Below are 17,158 nucleotides of genomic sequence, written 5' to 3' on the forward strand. Positions count from 1 at the left end.
GGTCGTCAACGCACCATCTGCTGGTGGTCTTCTTAAGATCTATGAAATGAGACTGTTTTTTTGTGGTATCTGTTGTTGTTTTTTTCGGTATTTATGGATGAGGTTTGTATGAGATGGGTTCACTTTGCTGTTTTATTTCTTTATCTAATCTGATCACCAGTTACCTGCCTACTACTGCTACTACTCCCCTGATAAACCACCTGCATACTACATAGGCCTATGTACATAGTATCATGTGTTGTGTATTTTTTTAATTATTATTATTTACCACATAACATAGTTTTGCCTGTCCGTATATGCAGCTAAATCATTTTCAATCACAGATTTCATTGACTGAGAACTTATGAACTTCTACTTGTTTATGCTGGTATTGGTGTACTTAGTAGTTGGTGATTGGTTAGTTTTGTTTTGGTTTTTATTTTATTTCATTTTATGTTTCTTTTGTTTTAATTGCGGTGTGATTATGTCGAAGTGAATGAGGTGATTTGACATTCATTCCTGTTTTCAGATAAGAGAGTTGTATGTGCGTGTGCATGTGCCTGTGTCTGCGTGCTTGAGTGAATGACAGACCAAGATGTGGGCCTTACCTATACTTTTAGCCGTTGTATGTTTACTAGGGTGACATTATAGGGGTTCATTCACCTATGTAGGAGTTGACCAACTGTGACCGTAAATCCTGTTAACACATCGATCACACAACCCCATCCATCTGATCCCTTTCTTGTGGAAAAATGACGTTTCACAAGTTAGATTTTAGAGGATGTCTCTCTCTGTGTTTTTGCCATTGCATACACTGTATTTGGCTCCATTCAGAATATCACCCACTGCCCACTGTGTAACATGTTGTGTAGTGAACATAACAGTGCTGCTTTCTTCCTTTGTGTAGTGAACCATATTCTCATTGTTTCTTGACTGGAATAGTCTTGGGACTATTATCATAACATTGTGGCCCCATTGTTTTTGTCGTGCTGTCAGAATATTCAAATATCACAAATTTAACCATGCCGGCATGCAATTTAATACTGGCACGCATCAATATTTTTTTTTGCATGCTGACATACAACATGTATACAGTACAAACTACCGGAGAGGAGTAACCATATTTCACTCTTTTTTTTGAATCAGTCATTTATTTAATACTGTATCAGTTTTGTGACTGACAGTGAAAGGGTGAATTAGTCATTTTTTTTACATTACAGCTCCGTGACCCACCAATTAAACACTGCCCTGGCCTACATAGTTCACTGCAGACAGGGAGCAAGCAGCAGCACTGTTTTGTACACGTTCTGGAAACGGCCTTTGTGTGTTCCTGTGACATGTCTGCCCTGTGCGTTCAGGAATTAACTGCAAGAGGGCAGAATGCATTACTGAGAGCGAGGGATTTGGATCTGACGACAAACCAAATTACCACCTATTTACTTCAAATCACTCATCCAAATCACTTGTTTGAAACATTTCTAGTATGAAGTCTGCTTCTGTTATTTTTCTTTTGCTTTATTTTGCTGTCTTAAATAAACACATGTATTGATCATTTTATCCTCGTAGTTTTTTTTTTCTTTTCTTTTTACATTTGCATTTACATTTGAGGAAGTGGTTAGTAATTTGGTCTGGCCTGACTGTGCATAAATGTCACTCTAAACTACACTTTGGTTTTTACTTAAAAGATGGGCCTAGCTGAAAGGATGTATAATGAAATTAAACCAAATGCTGTGTTGTTACGCTACTACCTTGAGCTTAATGAAATGGCTCTTGAGAAATGCTGTTATGTCAAGATGGGTTTGTGGCATTCACTAATTTGCAGAGTAGCGCCACCTGCTGTTCACTGGACTGTATCGTCGACAATTTGTTTACTTTTGTAATGGCAAGGAAATTGTTACGTAACACATCAAGGCACTTTGAGGAAAGGTAGCTTTAGTGAGGTAGGCGATTGGCTATATTGGCCATATCAAAGGCAGCATATTTCAGTTGCAAATAACATAATTTGTGGAGCGCATTTTTTGTGTGAAAGGTGAGAACCAATTATGGCAGGGTAGAGCTGTGTTCTTTTCCGCGAGGTGGGGGTGTATGGGCAATGGGAGTGCTGAGCAATACTCTCTCGTGACGTCACTCCATCAACTAGAGTCAGACAGCGGCGGTGCTCGGCTGCGGAGGATGCCGACCCCGACGCGGGGACGACAGCCAGGCGAGATGCCCGCTACCTCCGACCTCCCTAGCCCCGAGCCGGCCCTCGCCGACCACCATTAGTCCCCATGAAGCCTCCCTTGTCCAAGCCTGAAGGGGCCACAGGGCGGAAAAAGGAGACGAAGAGAGGAGAATGTGCTGGAAAGTAGCCTTCGCCTGGTCTCGCTCTTGCGCGGTTGATTTCAGCCGGAACCAGAGCTTCTCCTTCGGCCTGTGCGGCTCGGATGAGCACTGCTATTCGTTTTATGGGTACATCATCGCCTACCCGTTGCAGGACTACGCCGGCATCATGTCGGCCTTGGGCTCGGATTCCTGGTGGAGGAAAACGCTGTATCTGACGGGGGGCGCTCTCCTCGCAGCCGCAGCATATCTGCTGCATGAGCTGTTGGCCATTAGGTATGTTACCAAACAGGGCGCACAGAGGGAAATCACGACTCAATGTTAGCAGCCCTTTAGTGCGCTGTTTTTGTGTGTTACATGTTGGCCCTGACTTAAAATCGTTTGGCCGATGATGCTGGGTAGCTATGTGCTTTCCGAGGTTGCTGGGTGCGGTGAGGTTGCTGGTGATGTGGATGTGGTGGAGGGTGTTGGGATGGAGAGGCGCATGCGAGGGAGAAAAAATTGTTGAGAATAGCGCTCGTGAGCCTGAGTCGAATAAACGTGATGTAACTGAATGCATGGAGTGGAGTCCGTGCTTTCCTAATGACTCGCACGAGCGGAATAACCCTGCCTTGGCGCGTGCTGCTGGCTGCTGTGCACTATTTAGACCTCAGTGATGGATTGATTGTGATGTAGCAAATTGTGTATGTTTTGTGAACAGCTGGGTCCAAAATTCCAATAACACATTAGGCAGAGGCATGTTAGTTATCTGTCCAAATAGCCCATTTTGGCTAACGGATATTTCAAGGACAACAGGATGACCACGGGGGCATCATGCTATGCCAAAGATGTCTACTCGTGTTATTGTCGAAAACGATCCCGGAGGAAATACTGCAGTTGTGTCCGAATGACCTCCATCGACCTCTCACGTGAGAGCATGGATGGTCGTTAATTATGTTAGCATGAACAGTTCAAAGAAAAGCGAATGTTGTTTGAGTTGAGTGGTTTTGACGATGCGTTTTGATGTGACATAATACTCGCAAACAGCCTGAGCTTACACACACTCAGAGAGACATCTTGGGACACCTGCAGTGAAATAATACGGACTCTTTTAGTCCACGGAGAAGTCAATTATATTTGAACGTCATTAGTCAGAGTATGTAAAAGTTTGCCATGGAGTTACAGTTTTTGGTGTAATATTAACCACGGAGTTGCCTTTATGATGTAAAACAACCTTTTCTGTTTACGGTATGCAGTGTTTTAGGGAGAAACATCTCTCCTGGTTATAAATTGACCAGGACTGTTCGTATGTCACATTTGCACTGTGCATATGTGCACTGTATGTGCGGTGACCGCAATAGACCTAAGGCCAAGCATGCAAAACATGCAAGTCAATGATGCGGTGGGTAGGACATGTTTTCAGCACCTATCCAAAAAGAACAGCTCCCATCGGTGCGTAATGCACCCTAGCGTTTTTGCGACCCTCCAGTAGAATTGTAACTACAATAAGAACTGAATTGGGGAAAAGGGGCTGTACAGTAGGTAATCACAATAGAAAAAAAAAAAAAATCAGACATCCAGCCAGACACCACACAAAGCACTGCACATACCAGACAGTTTTGACCTTTGGGCAGGCGTTCCCAACCTTTTTTTCTGTCCCGAAAGCCCATTTTGACACCCCAACCCAACCCAAATTCATTTTGAGCCCTATACACTTTTTTCACAGCAACAAAAACAAAGCACTTGTGCACTGTTACGATATCCTTGCATTATGAGGTGTAGTAACAAAGCTGCAATTACTCACCAAGACTTACACTGCGCTTGAACTTGCTGGATATTCAATATTTGGCATTATTCAAATAAACTTGTTATTTCATATTACTCTTTCTCTATTCTTTTCAAACATGTGATGTCTTCATCATGACTATGCAGGATATCCAACCAATGAATAATAATTGCAGTGTATTTTCCTTCCTCTCAACATTGCCAGGCATGTTGTTTTGACATTCACTGAAAGCATTGTACATTAAATCACTACATATAAATAAATAAATAAACATAGCCAGGCATTATACATATTTTCTGTTCCGTTGCTGAAATGCACATACAGGGACACTTCTTTTGATGCCTATGTACTTACTGTATGTGATGTGAGCAGTGGAAAATGTTTTAATGTGGATATATACGCTGTTTTGGTGGCTTGTTGGAAGCAAATGTTACATCGACATTTAATGCTAGAAGTAAGCAATATTGTCGTCTTACTTGTATGTACATGTGTGAGTCTTTTTCATTGGTTGGGTACAATGAAAGATCTCTATTCTCAGGATAGTGTCTTAACTAACAGATACAATACAAGTGAAAAGAATGCTCTTTGCTGCTAGGTTAAAACCCATGCCATTGTCCTGGAGCAAGGCACCAAGCTACACATTGCTCCAGGGATGTTAACTAATACCCTGGCCAAGTAACTGTGGCTTTCTATACTGTAAATGCGTCCGCTATGTGTAGTGGAATGGAAGATCAGTGGGATGGTTACCATGCTTGGGTGAATGTCACGTCTAAGCAACTTGTGCAACGGTTAAATTTGAGCAATAATAAGGGTAAAGTGCATTTTGACCATTTTGTTGACATTTGACCATTTTGTTGACATCTATCTGTGCCCCCCTACACGCACGCACGCACACACACACACACACACACACACACACACACACACACACACACACACACACACACACACACACACACACACACACACACACACACACACACACACACGTAAACACACACAAATAACATTCCATCCTTCTCAAACACTCCCTCTGACACACACACACACACACGCACACACACACCTGTGAACTATAGGAAAGAGCAGGAGCTGGACTCCAAAGATGCCATCATACTCCACCAGTTCTCGCGGCCGCGCTGCGGAGTCCCCAGCCTGTCCCCCCCTTGCCTCAAGATGGAGACCTACCTGCGGATGCTGGGCCTACCCTATCAGGTAGCTGTGTGTGTGTGTGTGTGTGTGTGTGTGTGTGTGTGTGTGTGTGTGTGTGTGTGTGTGTGTGTGTGTGAGAGAGAGAGAGAGAGAGAGAGAGAGTAATGTTTCATTCTTTATGGAGCCGTCACTGCTGCCGTGTGTGTGTGTGTGTGTGTGTGTGTGTGTGTGTGTGTGTGTGTGTGTGTGTGTGTGTGTGTGTGTGGCAGGAGGGCACAGTGTAGTGTGTGCAATCTAAAGGGAAGTCAAAACAGCTGGCAAGCATTCGATGTGTTTCTGCAGTAATAAGCAACCTTGCTTTGTGTGTGTGGGAGTGTGGGAGAGAGAGAGAGAGAGAGAGAGAGAGAGAGAGAGAGAGAGAGAGAGAGAGAGAGAGAGAGAGAGAGAGAGAGAATAACTGAGGTTTGAGTTTTTCTTTTAAAAAAGCTTCTGTCATCATTTCTTACCGTTCTATACGGTGCAGGTAACACTCCACACCAGGGAATACTAAAGGTAGAGTACCACAGTGTGTTATAGGTAGCAGGTTTAGCTGCTATCAGAGACATAAAGAGGGCTCTAAATCAGAGGTGGGGAATCTATGTCGTTTGCGGTCCTTGAGGCCGTTTTATCCGGCCCCCGATATCATTTTAATGTTATGCAGCTTCACATGAAATATGACATACACGTATTTTCTAAAGGAATCTTAGAAAATTAATTTGCAATACAATCAAGCTATATTCAGGGGACCTAGAGCAGGTGGGATCTGTTTTAAAGGTGGCTTCCTTCAATATAGGCCTAAAGTGCAGGAGGAAATCCTGGTTTGTGTTCATAATACAGCCCTCGGAGGACTTTTACGGCCCTCTGATGAATTTGAAGTGGCACTTCGAATGAAAAAGGTTCCCCACCCCTGCTCTTAATTAACACCCACCAACCGGCCAAAGGCTGGTGAATACTCAGTCTGGCTGGTAGAAAAGAAAGCTTACTATCCAGTTTGACTGGTAGTGAGTGTATGTGTGGCTAGTTAGATTTAACATCTACAAGCCAAATTGGCTAGTGATGAGAAAAGTATATTTGTAGCCCTGGACATAACCCATTATGATTGAAAAGGGTATGTTTTGCAGTTTCATGCAATATGATATCATTCCCTCCCCAAACTAAACATCTTTGAATTTTTTGTAAAGCAACGTTAGAAATCGTATGGAGGAAACGAACGCTTTATCTTCAGAAGGCCTAGTCAAGGTGGGTGGTGTTTGTTTCCAATGTGGAAACAATAGAGTGCTGAGGCAAACCCTGGCAACACAGAATATGACCATTCAAATCCAGATTATATATTATGTTTCCATTCAGAAAACAGTTTGCTGCAGGGGAGTATGGAGTTTCCTCTGTTGCAAGTCAACGCAGTTATCCAGAAAGTACAAAATATACAGACAAGAATAATAAAAGCAGTGCAGCCAGTTCAAAATTTCTAAAACACATTTCGGCTTTGCGGGTCCTCGTGATTTTTTTGCATTTATTTGATTGGGCAGTGTGAGATGGTTACAGGAAGCGAGTGGGAGAGAGGTGGGGAAATTACCTTGGGCCAGCATTGAACCCGGGTCCCCAGCATACGAGTCAATGCCTTTCTCGCCTTTATTAGGGACAGTGCAGTGAAGTGTGGGACAGAGAGACGGGGGAGGTTTGGCAAATAACCTAAGTCGGGAACCGAACCCAGGCCCCTGGTGTGACAGTGCAGTGCCCTACCGTTTGAGCCATAGCTGGGCTGATATCCGCTTGTTAGTAATATCGCTTGTAATTTTCATTCCTGTCCTTCTCCTCCTCTTCCTCCCTTTTGTCCTCCCTTTATCTCATTCTGCTCCATAATTGTCCTCCTACTTCTCCTCCTCATCTTCCTCCTCCTCATCTTCCTTTCCTACTTTCCTCCTCCTTCTCCTCCTCGTTCTCGTCTCTTCCTCCTCCTCTCCTCCTTTCCTTCTCCTCCTCCTCCTCCCTTTGTCCTCCCTTTATCCCATTCTACTCCCGTAACCTTCCTCCTCCTCACCCATCTTCCCTCTCCGCGTCCTCCTCTTCCTCCCCACGTTCTTCTCATCTTCCTGCCTTCACTCTTCCTCCTGTCTCACTTCCACTTCCTTCTTCCCTCTTTCTTCTCCTCGTCTCCTCTCTTCCTCCTTTTCCCCTTCTTCTTTCTTCCACTACCCTCCTCCTGCTCCCCGTTCCTTCTTTCCTCTTCCTTCTATCATTTCCCTCTTCCTCCCTCCCTATCTTCTCCTCCTCCTCTCCTCCTCCTCTGCCCTCTTCCTTCTGCTCCCTTTATCACCTCCTTCCTCCCTCCATTTTCCTCCTCTCCGTCCTATCCTCCTCCTCCTCCTCCTCCTCCCTCTCCTCTGCTCCTCCTCCTCCCTCTCCTCTTCCTCCCTCTCCTTTTATGCTGCTTCCCATCTTTTCCTCCACCTCCTCCGCCCCTCCTCCATATCGTCCTCTCCTCCTCCATATTCTCCTATCCTCCTCTTCCTCCTCCTCTTGCTCCTCCTCCTCCTCTTATACTCCTTCCCCTCTTTGCCTCCTCCTCCTCTCCTCTCGTCCTCCTCATCCTCCTCCTCCTCTCCCCCCCTCCTCCTCTTATACTCCTCCCCCTCTTTGCCTCCTCCTCCTCCTCCTCCTCCATATTCTCCTCTCCTCCATATCCTCCTCTCCTCTTCCTCTCCTCCTCCTCCTCCTCCTCCATAATCTCTTCCTCCTCCTCTCCTCCATATCCTTACCTTCCTCCTCCTCCTCCTCCTCCTCTCCTCCTCTATATCCTCCTCGTCCTCTTCCTCCTCCTCCTCCTCCATATTCTCCTCCTCCTCCTCCTCCTCCTCCATATCCTCCTCCTCTCCTCCATATCCTCCTCCTCCTCCTCCTCCAGAACTACTTTGACGGGCGGTTGTCAGCGCAGGGTAAGATGCCGTGGATCGAGTACAACGAGGAGCAGGTGAGCGGCACCGACTTCATCATGGACTTCCTGGAGGACAAGCTGGGCATGTCCCTCAACCGCAGCCTCACGCCCCACCAGGTGGCGCTCTCCCACGCCATCACCAAGATGGTGGAGGAGCACCTCTACTGGTCAGCAACGTTTACTATTATTATTATTAGTAGTAGTAGTAGTAGTAGTAGTATTACCGCACAAATACACCTACCGCGACAAGAGCGAGGCGAGCGACGGAAGTAATTGACTTTGTATTGAGTCGCGCGACAAAAGCGATTCTGGAGACTAGAGGCGATTTGCGCGACGAGAGCGACAGTTTGAAGTTGAAATCCTTTCAACTTTCTATGACGCAGTTCGGCGACCAGCTGCGACAGCCAATGACTGTATAGAGATCAGTGACCACAGCCAATGGGAATGTTTGAATGCTTTGCCTTCTGCTTGTAACGGACATACTGTAGTCGCTTCAATCGCGCGTATCGCTCTGTCGCTTCAATCGCATCGCGCCTGGTCTATTCGTGCGGTTATGATTCACTTCTACTGGTATTATTGCTGTTATGACTTCTTCACTCTCTTAATCACTCACTTATGGAGCGGGAGGAGCACTTCTACTGGTATTATTATCGTAATCTTGGGCACTATAGACTATGCCCTCACTGGAAGTAACGGGCGAGCATAGCATTTGCTTGGTTGGCTACTGTTTACATTTGCACAGCTTCTCATGCTTGTATTTACATTTCCTTCACCCCAAATGGCAACTCTCTCGCATACTACAATACTTGGCTTGGCATGAAAAGGTTGGTGTCTCAGCAACATTACTGTACTTAAAGGACTAAGAGACTCTTGACCAAACTCTTCTACTAAACTGCACGCCACATTTGTTCTATTTCATTAACAACATGGCGGCGGCTGTTAAGTGTGTGCAGTGTCCATTGTTCAAGCACTGCGTTTTTAACCACCGAAACAAGTGTGTGATACGAGACATGACAGAAGACTTTGTCATTACCATTTTGATGACAGTTATAACAGAGGCTCTGCGCTAAGGGCTGAATCACTCAGGTATGACATCACGTTGGGGGAACTCCCCCAGGATTCTAAGATTCTACAAAGACTCCTATGAGACTGCGGAACCCCCAACGTGATGTCATAATAATACATACAGAGACGGTTTAGGTCGAGACGAGACAGTCGCCGCCATCTTGTTGACGCCTTCGGGGTGCTATTTCGCGATTAGTGAGACCAGATCTGAGAGTCAATGGGAAAAATGAATGGGGAAACTGAGTATAGGACGGGGGGGAAATCCAGCGGTTGTGAAAACCATATGGTTGAAACCACCGTGAAAAACGGATCAATCTAGACTACTTGGTTGTGTCATACGAGTCAAAATAAAGCTTTTTAAGCCACTTTTCTCACAGCTTTTTTTGACACTGCGCAGGCGCAGTAGTTCCATAATGGCACGAGAGTGTCAGCTTTTCACAACTGAGCATGCGTGTGTGTGTAACAGGACCATAGCATATTGCCAATGGGTGGATAACTTGTGTGTGTGTGTGTGTGTGTGTGTGTGTGTGTGTGTGTGTGTGTGTGTGTGTGTGTGTGTGTGTGTGTGTGTGTGTGTGTGTGTGTGACCATAGCATATTGCCAATGGGTGGATAACCTGTGTGTGTGTGTGTGTGTGTGTGTGTGTGTGTGTGTGCGTGCGTGCGTGCGTGCGTGCGTGCGTGCGTGCGTGCGTGCGTGCGTGCGTGCGTGCGTGCGTGCGTGCGTGCGTGCGTGCGTGCGTGTGTATGTGTGTGTGTAACAGGACCATAGCGTATTGCCAGTGGGTGGATAACCTGTGTGTGTGTGTGTGTGTGTGTGTGTGTGTGTGTGTGTGTGTGTGTGTGTGTGTGTGTGTGTGTGTGTGTGTGTGTGTGTGTGTAACAGGACCATAGCATATTGCCAGTGGGTGGATAACCTGGAGAAGACGGAGGCAATGCTGGCAGTGAGCGGCCCGATGAGCCACGTGCTCACGCGGATCCTGAGTCACCTGACCAGCGGCATCGTCAAGCGGGAGATGTTCGGCCACGGCATCGGCCGCTTCTCCAAGGAGGAGGTCTACCTGCTGATGGAGAAGGACATGCGCGCGCTGGCCATCCTGCTCGGTATGCAATGCGTCGCATCGTACAGTACAGTGGCTTTTCTGTTCAACTTAAAGGGACACTGTGCAGGAAATGGTCAAAACGGGTACTGTAACTATGCCGTTCATTGAAACTGGGCTATTTTTGCTATTTTTGGAAATTCAAAATGGCGGACCATGGGGAAGATCCCCCTTTTCATGTATGAAAAGTGCAATTTACCCAGTCATAGTGAATACTTAGAATTTTTTGGTGGTGGTCAGTATTTGTTAAAAAGGTAACATTAGTGAATGGGTAGCATGAATTCTGGAAATAAACAACTAAAAATCTCACCCTTTAAAGTGATACTGCACCATAGAGTCTATATCTGTCTGAATGGGAAGGTAAGAAACGTAATTTCAATTCTTTGTATGACCAGCGCATGTAAAGAAATTGACAATAAAACCGACTTGACTTGACTTGACTTGACTTTTTGGAAATAAGCTCATTATACGCACCCTTGAGTTAAATGACTTAGTAGTACCTTTCTGCTGTACTTCAAACCATTCTCTGAGTATTGCAGTGGAAGTTTTACCTCCAAGCTAGCAATTAACATTGAATCCTATCAGACCAGTTAGCCACCAGCTGGTCTCATAGGATTCAATGTTAATTGTCAGCATGGAGGTAAAATATGCACTGCCATACTCTGAGAACGATTGAAAGTACAGGAGAAAGGTAATACTCAGTCATTTAACTAAAGGAGAGGTGTACAATAAGCGTATTTCCAAAAATGGTGCAGTATCCATTTAGTATGGTAGTATGTTGTTAGTTTGAACCTAGTTACTCCTAACGTGAGGGTTACGGTGGACTTGTGCTACAACTTGTAACCCATATTGCCTATACCTGCTGGTTGAGGACATGCGAAAAAGAAAGAAGATCCACACACTGTTGCCCCTCCCAGTCTATTATACACAACGCTTCGTCATAATAAACAGCAGCATTGTGCAGATCTGATATTCTTTCTGTTTTGAAGTGAAGAAGCTCCGAAGTGCTTAGGAATTCTTGAAAAAATCTGGAAGGTGCTCTTTGGTGTAGAAGGATAAAAAACAATATCTTATCAAAAAGGGAGTCCAAGGCACTCTTCTTGTGCCTCTCTTCTTTTTTTGTTTGATCGCGTTTAGTCATTTAGTCACGTTTAGCACCTGTTTACTGGGATGTGCGCACACTCCAAACGCTTACGGAGAAGGACATGCGCACGCTGGCCATCCTGCTAGGCATGCATTGTACAGTGGCTTTTGGAAAAATGAATGCCTGATTTCATTGCTACTCAGCAGAGCATGCTCGTCAGAAGTGCATTTATGCCTCACCTGTGCAAGAGTGCAGCCCACCAAGCACTTCATGGTAGCAGTGCTTAGGTGCTCAGGGTACCTCAGCCATGGAGTCAGGAGGATGGGGAAGAGTGCTGGTTGTTCACATTCTCCACCCAGGTGGTGGTGCCGGGCATCGAACCGGCAACCCTTGGGTTACAAGCCCCACTATCCAGTAAACAGCACACTGGAGACATTGGCCGTTTCCCAATGTCTAGTGTGCGCCCTTCAAAGTGTGTCAGCCTTGGTAGTCACGCCCAGTGATTGGATACCCTACTCTGCAGAGTATCCTATCACTGGGAGTGACTACGACTGCTGACACACTACCAAGGCTCATACACTTGACGTTGGGAGATAGTGATTGCCTATACCTGCTGATGGAGAATTGAAAATTGAGACACTATCTCCACAATTCTTTGTCATCATCCTTCAAAATATGAGAGCCATTGACGTAGGGAAGAAGAGCTTATGTCTGATTTGCACCACATTGTTTGTGTGTATGGGCCACAATCTGTACAGAGACCAATTGTGATCCATCACATTCACACACTGCATATGGTTGACCCATGACTTGTGGCTGTGGGCTGGGTCCATAAAGAAGATTTTGAGATATTAGTTGCAAACAGGGGTGAAAGTAGATGGGTGTGAAAGGGAACGTAGCACCGGTATAAGATTTAGTGCTGGTGTGCAGGTTGCTGGTTGAGGACCAAACTCAATATTTATTTAAAAAAATGACTAAAATTGTGTGCGCATGCGCTTAATATGTGGCGGTCCAAATGTGCCTGTACATCCTGTGGCACGGCAAATTTAATTTCAAGCCTTGTTATGCTACACATTAATGGTGTATGTGGGCCAACTGTAATACACAGTTGAAATGATCTCACAGGCCAAATAAAATGACTCCGCGGGCCCCTTGACCTCATGGGTTATGAAGAACCACCTCCGCCCCTTTTCTACCCTGCGTATGTACTGTATGTACAAGTACAAGTACAGAGTGCAGCATGAGTGAGCCCTTTAGCAGTGTCTAAATATGTCTCCTGTCCTGCATGGCTGTCACTTGTCATTGTCATCAGACAGAGAAGCAAGTCATGTTCCCAAAACATCCAAGACATGATGCACCATTTCAACTTCCCTGATTGGTCTGGGGACAGACAGTGTCAGCAGCATCATCGCAAAACGTTTAGATGTTATTGTTTGACCTTCATTCGAGCATTTGACCTCCAAGAGTGTCATAAATCAGAAACTGTGAAGAACAAAAGTGTGCTATTATTTTATTTTTTTATTTTTTTTGATTGAGCTTTGTTGATAGAGCTGTGCAGGTCTGTAGGTCTTAACTGTGCTTTTGCTTTGTAGAGATGGGCCACATCTTCTGTACTTTTGTTGTCTTGATTTCACAATGTTATATCAGCATTACATATGGCATTCATCGCTCTTTCAAAACATGTTACAAAATTTTGCTGCAGTGCCACAGTGCTGCCCCCTCCTGGTCCTTAGAAAGAATTACAGCAAGAGTGAGCTGGATAGGTGTGCTGTTTTGATTTGGGATCCAGTCAGAGTCTTCAAACTGCATTAGTACATGTATTTTTATGTAGGCTACAAAACGAATGTATGAGAATTAATGTTAACAAATTGCAAAGATGATACACAAGCATTGTTTTTTTAACCAAGCATTTTTGAATTATTGAAGTTTTTGAATTATTTTGAAGTTTGTACAAGTCTTTTGTACAAGTCTAAGCTGACCATATTGGCCATTGTCAAGTTTCTGGTGTTTTTGTTGGTTTCCCTCAGTATTGCTCAAACTTGTAAAGATCCCAGTCCGCAAGGAACAACTCGAACAAGATGATTCCCCTTTTACTTTTTTTATTTAAGTTCTTTTGTTGACTTTGTTTTGTTGTTGAAGGGGATCAAGCAGTCAATCAGTCAGAGGGGTATCAGCCATTCAGTTAAGGTTGATAACCTTAAGTACAAAATGTAACAGAAAAGCCATTGCATTATTTCAAGTTTACACAAATAACAACATTAGCATGGTACATGTATTATGTTATTGGATTTGCCAAGTTATGTTCTTGCTGCACAATGCTTGGCTACTGATCTTATTACATGACATTACTCTAAGATGATGTTTTTACCCAAAGCGACTTACAAATTATTACAGGGTATTGGTTACAGTCCCTGGAGCAATGTGGGGATAGGTGCCTTGCTCAAGGGCACTTAAGCCATGGAGGGAGGAAGGGATTGGTAAGGTTGAGAACTGAAACTGCAACCCTGTGATCTATTGTTATGATATGATATCATATGATATGATATGATATGATATGATATGATATGATATGATAAGTTTTTATTCAATATATTTGCGAGAAAGACAAGTATACAGTGATTGCTTGCTTTACATTAGATATTGAAAGGAAAAAGCCCCCAAAAAGCTGCCTGAAGCCGCTTAACCACAGGGAAACTCAACAAAAAACACCAGATATAACAAACAACTCAACCTTTTTTTCAAATCAAAAGCCCTTCCATGGGCATAATGAACAATATGGCCTCCCATAGGCATGACAAACAACATAAACCTCTTAACAACAAAAAAAACATAACAAAACAAACACCAAAAAAACCCTTCCAGTCCCCACCCATTGTCCAATTCCCTACCCATTGCACCACAGCTGTCACAATGGATTTAGTCAATATCTACAAATACTGTACTTCTTTAGGTCCACTGTATAGACTTTGTCCATTGTTTTGTACTTATAAAACCAGATTACACGTTCTAAAGATGTTTTTTGACTTAATTGATGACAGGACAGTTTGAGAGGTGGACAGGAAGCGAATGGGGACAGAGACGGGGGAGGGGCTGGCAAACGACACGGGCCGGGAATCGAACACGGGTCAGCCGCATGGCAGACGAGTGCCCAGCTGCTCATGGCAGGCCCTGAAATCTGATTCTAGTTCTTGTTCTGTTGTGTCCCGTGTAGGTGATAAGAAGTACATCATGGGCCCAAAGATGTCCTCTGTGGATGCCACCGTGTTCGGCCATCTTGCCCAGGCCATGTGGACATTACCAGGCACTCGCCCCGAACAGCTCATCAAAGGTACAGACAAGAGAACTCGCAGTGGACACAATTTAACCCATTAAAACATGGGCCCTCTCATACATTTGCTGTTTCCAGAGTGGCAATGACCAATTGTGTATTACTAAAGGCTCTGTGCAATGTTGCAGTAGTGTAGTACTGTTTTCAATTACTATTATTGTGTTTTACAGACTATTGACATGGGGAAGTTGTTTGTGGCATCCGGCCCTTCGGTCAATATTCTAAACCCAATGTGGCCCTCGGGCCAAAATAATTGCCCACCTCTAACCTCTAACCTCTAACCCCCTTTGTCTTCTCTGTTTTCTACAGGCGAGCTGATCAACTTAGCCATGTACTGCGAGCGCATCCGCAGGAAATTCTGGCCCGAGTGGTTCGTGGACGTGGATGACTTCTACTACGACGGCTCTTTGGACGACAGCACCGAGTCCTCTTCGCACCTCCTGGACCTGGGTCTGTACTCGCGGACCGGCTCCAGCTTCCAGGACGAGTCCAACACGCACACACCGCACACGCCACACACGCCGCACACACCACACATGCCACACACACCACACACACCACACACACCGCACCCGCACCTGCACACACACCCTCACACACACTCGCTAGACTCCTGCAGCCTGCACACGCCAGACAGCGACCACACGGGCAAGTCTCTCTTCGACTCCGATATGGACACAGAGTTCTCCGACATGGACCCTCCCAAGGGTTTAGAGTGACTCCCATGATGCCTTGCACGCTCCGCATCCATTTCCTGTCCCGTCCCATCCCCCTCCTGTCCCGACTTCACAAAAACGCTCTTGCCCAATTAAGGGTTTGATGAAGAAGACGGAGTTGTCACACCACAAAGGTGATGATAAAAGTGATGATGATGATGATGATGATGATGATGATGTTGATGGTGATGATGATGGTGATGAAGACAAAGACAGAAGCAAAAGCATGATAGCACCAGGAGAGGAGGGAAATGAGCAGAGAGATAGTGACATAGAAAGGGAGAGGGAGAGAAAGAGAGAGAGAGAACGATAGCGAAAAACGAAAGCGAAAGTGAAAGCGAAAGCCGGAGTCGATGATGACATTTTGCTGAGTGACTCCAGCTACAGTCAGGTCAGGTGACGTCCTGTTACCACGGTAACAGCATGTCCACCTCCACCTGTCCTCCTCCACCTCCCCGTAAGCCGGTGTGTGTTTTTAGAGTTTTATAGAGTCTTGAGTTCCTCTCTTATCATGGCACCTGGCCTGGCCTCAGGTTGCTACGGTATGGTCACCCCCAGTGTCCTAATTGTAATAATACTGTATGCCATTGAAGAAGACATGATGGGCTTACTTACAGTGCTGTGCGTCTCCTGTTAATAATATCCACGTTCCAACATCGTCGGTTCGAATACTACGGTCTTTCATCTTGCAAATTCATGGTTGTTCATTCGTGTGTGTGTGTGTGTGTGTGCGCGTGCGTGTGTGTGTGTGTGGTGTGGTGTGGTGTCCATGGCCCTCTGGAGCACACGGTGTGTTGTGTGTTTGCTATAAGTGTGTATATGTGTGTGTGTGTGTGTGTGTGTGTGTGTGTGTGTGTGTGTGTGTGTGTGTGTGTGTGTGTGTGTGTGTGTGTGTGTGTTTGAAAGGCTAGTCTGGCTTGTCCAACACACTCACAACATCTTCTGGCCTCCACCTGTCCTCTGCCATGTCTGCGAGCTACTTAACATTTAACAATCACGGGAAGAACAGAACAACACGGTGACTGAATTAAACCAAATTTTAAAGGTTTGGAGAAAATACGTATTTGTATTACCGGTAACTCGTAATGTGTTTGATAATCCAGGCAGTAATATCAGTAGGAAAAAAAACAACAATCAGTAATATGCCGCACCGCACAAGGAGCTTGTTTCAGTGTCGTCCTCAAGTGGTGTAAGGAGGAGTGTGCCCCCCCCCCCCCCCCCCGACTCTCAGAGAGCAAGTGTGGTCCAAAGCAATTGCCGCTTGTCCCCTTACAGACCTAGCCTGATTATCATCGACTTTCAAATCTCCTCGAGACTTAGAGGCAACCGCTGAAGGTGTGGCGGCACTAGGAGGGCATGGCCTGGCTATTACAGACCTGCCTTTGCCATGTTTCTGATGGCTCATGCATGTTTACTTTATAGAGGGGCCTTCAAGAGGTGAAAACACGAACAGACACACAAAAGATAATCTCAGAAGTGTGTGTAGGTGTGTAGGTATGTGTATGTGTGTTGTTTACGAGCTTTTCATGTATTCATTCTTTCATTCATGTACTCATTGCTGTTCCTCTGTGTCGTGTTGTCTTGTGTGTCCATTAAGACTCATTGCATGCAGTTTGTTATTGGTGTAGTAGCAGCAGCTGAGCTGGGCTGGAGTGGTGTGGTGTGGTGTGTGGGGCC

At 45.3% G+C, this 17,158-nt stretch overlaps 1 protein-coding gene across 2 annotated transcripts in view; it reads left to right on the top strand.

Annotated features, from left to right (window-relative positions):
* Nucleotides 1-2,269: 2,269 nt before the first annotated feature.
* The window catches only part of LOC134468621 (failed axon connections homolog), a 20,424-nt gene continuing 5,535 nt past the window's right edge, over nt 2,270-17,158 (top strand). Inside the window, exons 1-6 of one of the 2 annotated variants that reach the window (XR_010038864.1) lie at nt 2,270-2,577; nt 5,146-5,281; nt 8,160-8,356; nt 10,140-10,357; nt 14,649-14,765; nt 15,075-15,615. Coding sequence is in view for 1 of the 2 variants with exons in the window: in XM_063222517.1 (XP_063078587.1) it covers nt 2,315-2,577; nt 5,146-5,281; nt 8,160-8,356; nt 10,140-10,357; nt 14,649-14,765; nt 15,075-15,484 (1,341 nt within the window). In the remaining variant the exon portion in view is untranslated. Of the gene's footprint in view, nt 2,578-5,145; nt 5,282-8,159; nt 8,357-10,139; nt 10,358-14,648; nt 14,766-15,074; nt 16,361-17,158 lie in introns of those variants that run through there. The other variant, XM_063222517.1, reaches the window with a different exon arrangement.

This window comes from Engraulis encrasicolus, chromosome 18 (assembly GCF_034702125.1).
Source record: "Engraulis encrasicolus isolate BLACKSEA-1 chromosome 18, IST_EnEncr_1.0, whole genome shotgun sequence".
NCBI classification, from domain to species: Eukaryota; Metazoa; Chordata; class Actinopteri; order Clupeiformes; family Engraulidae; genus Engraulis; species Engraulis encrasicolus.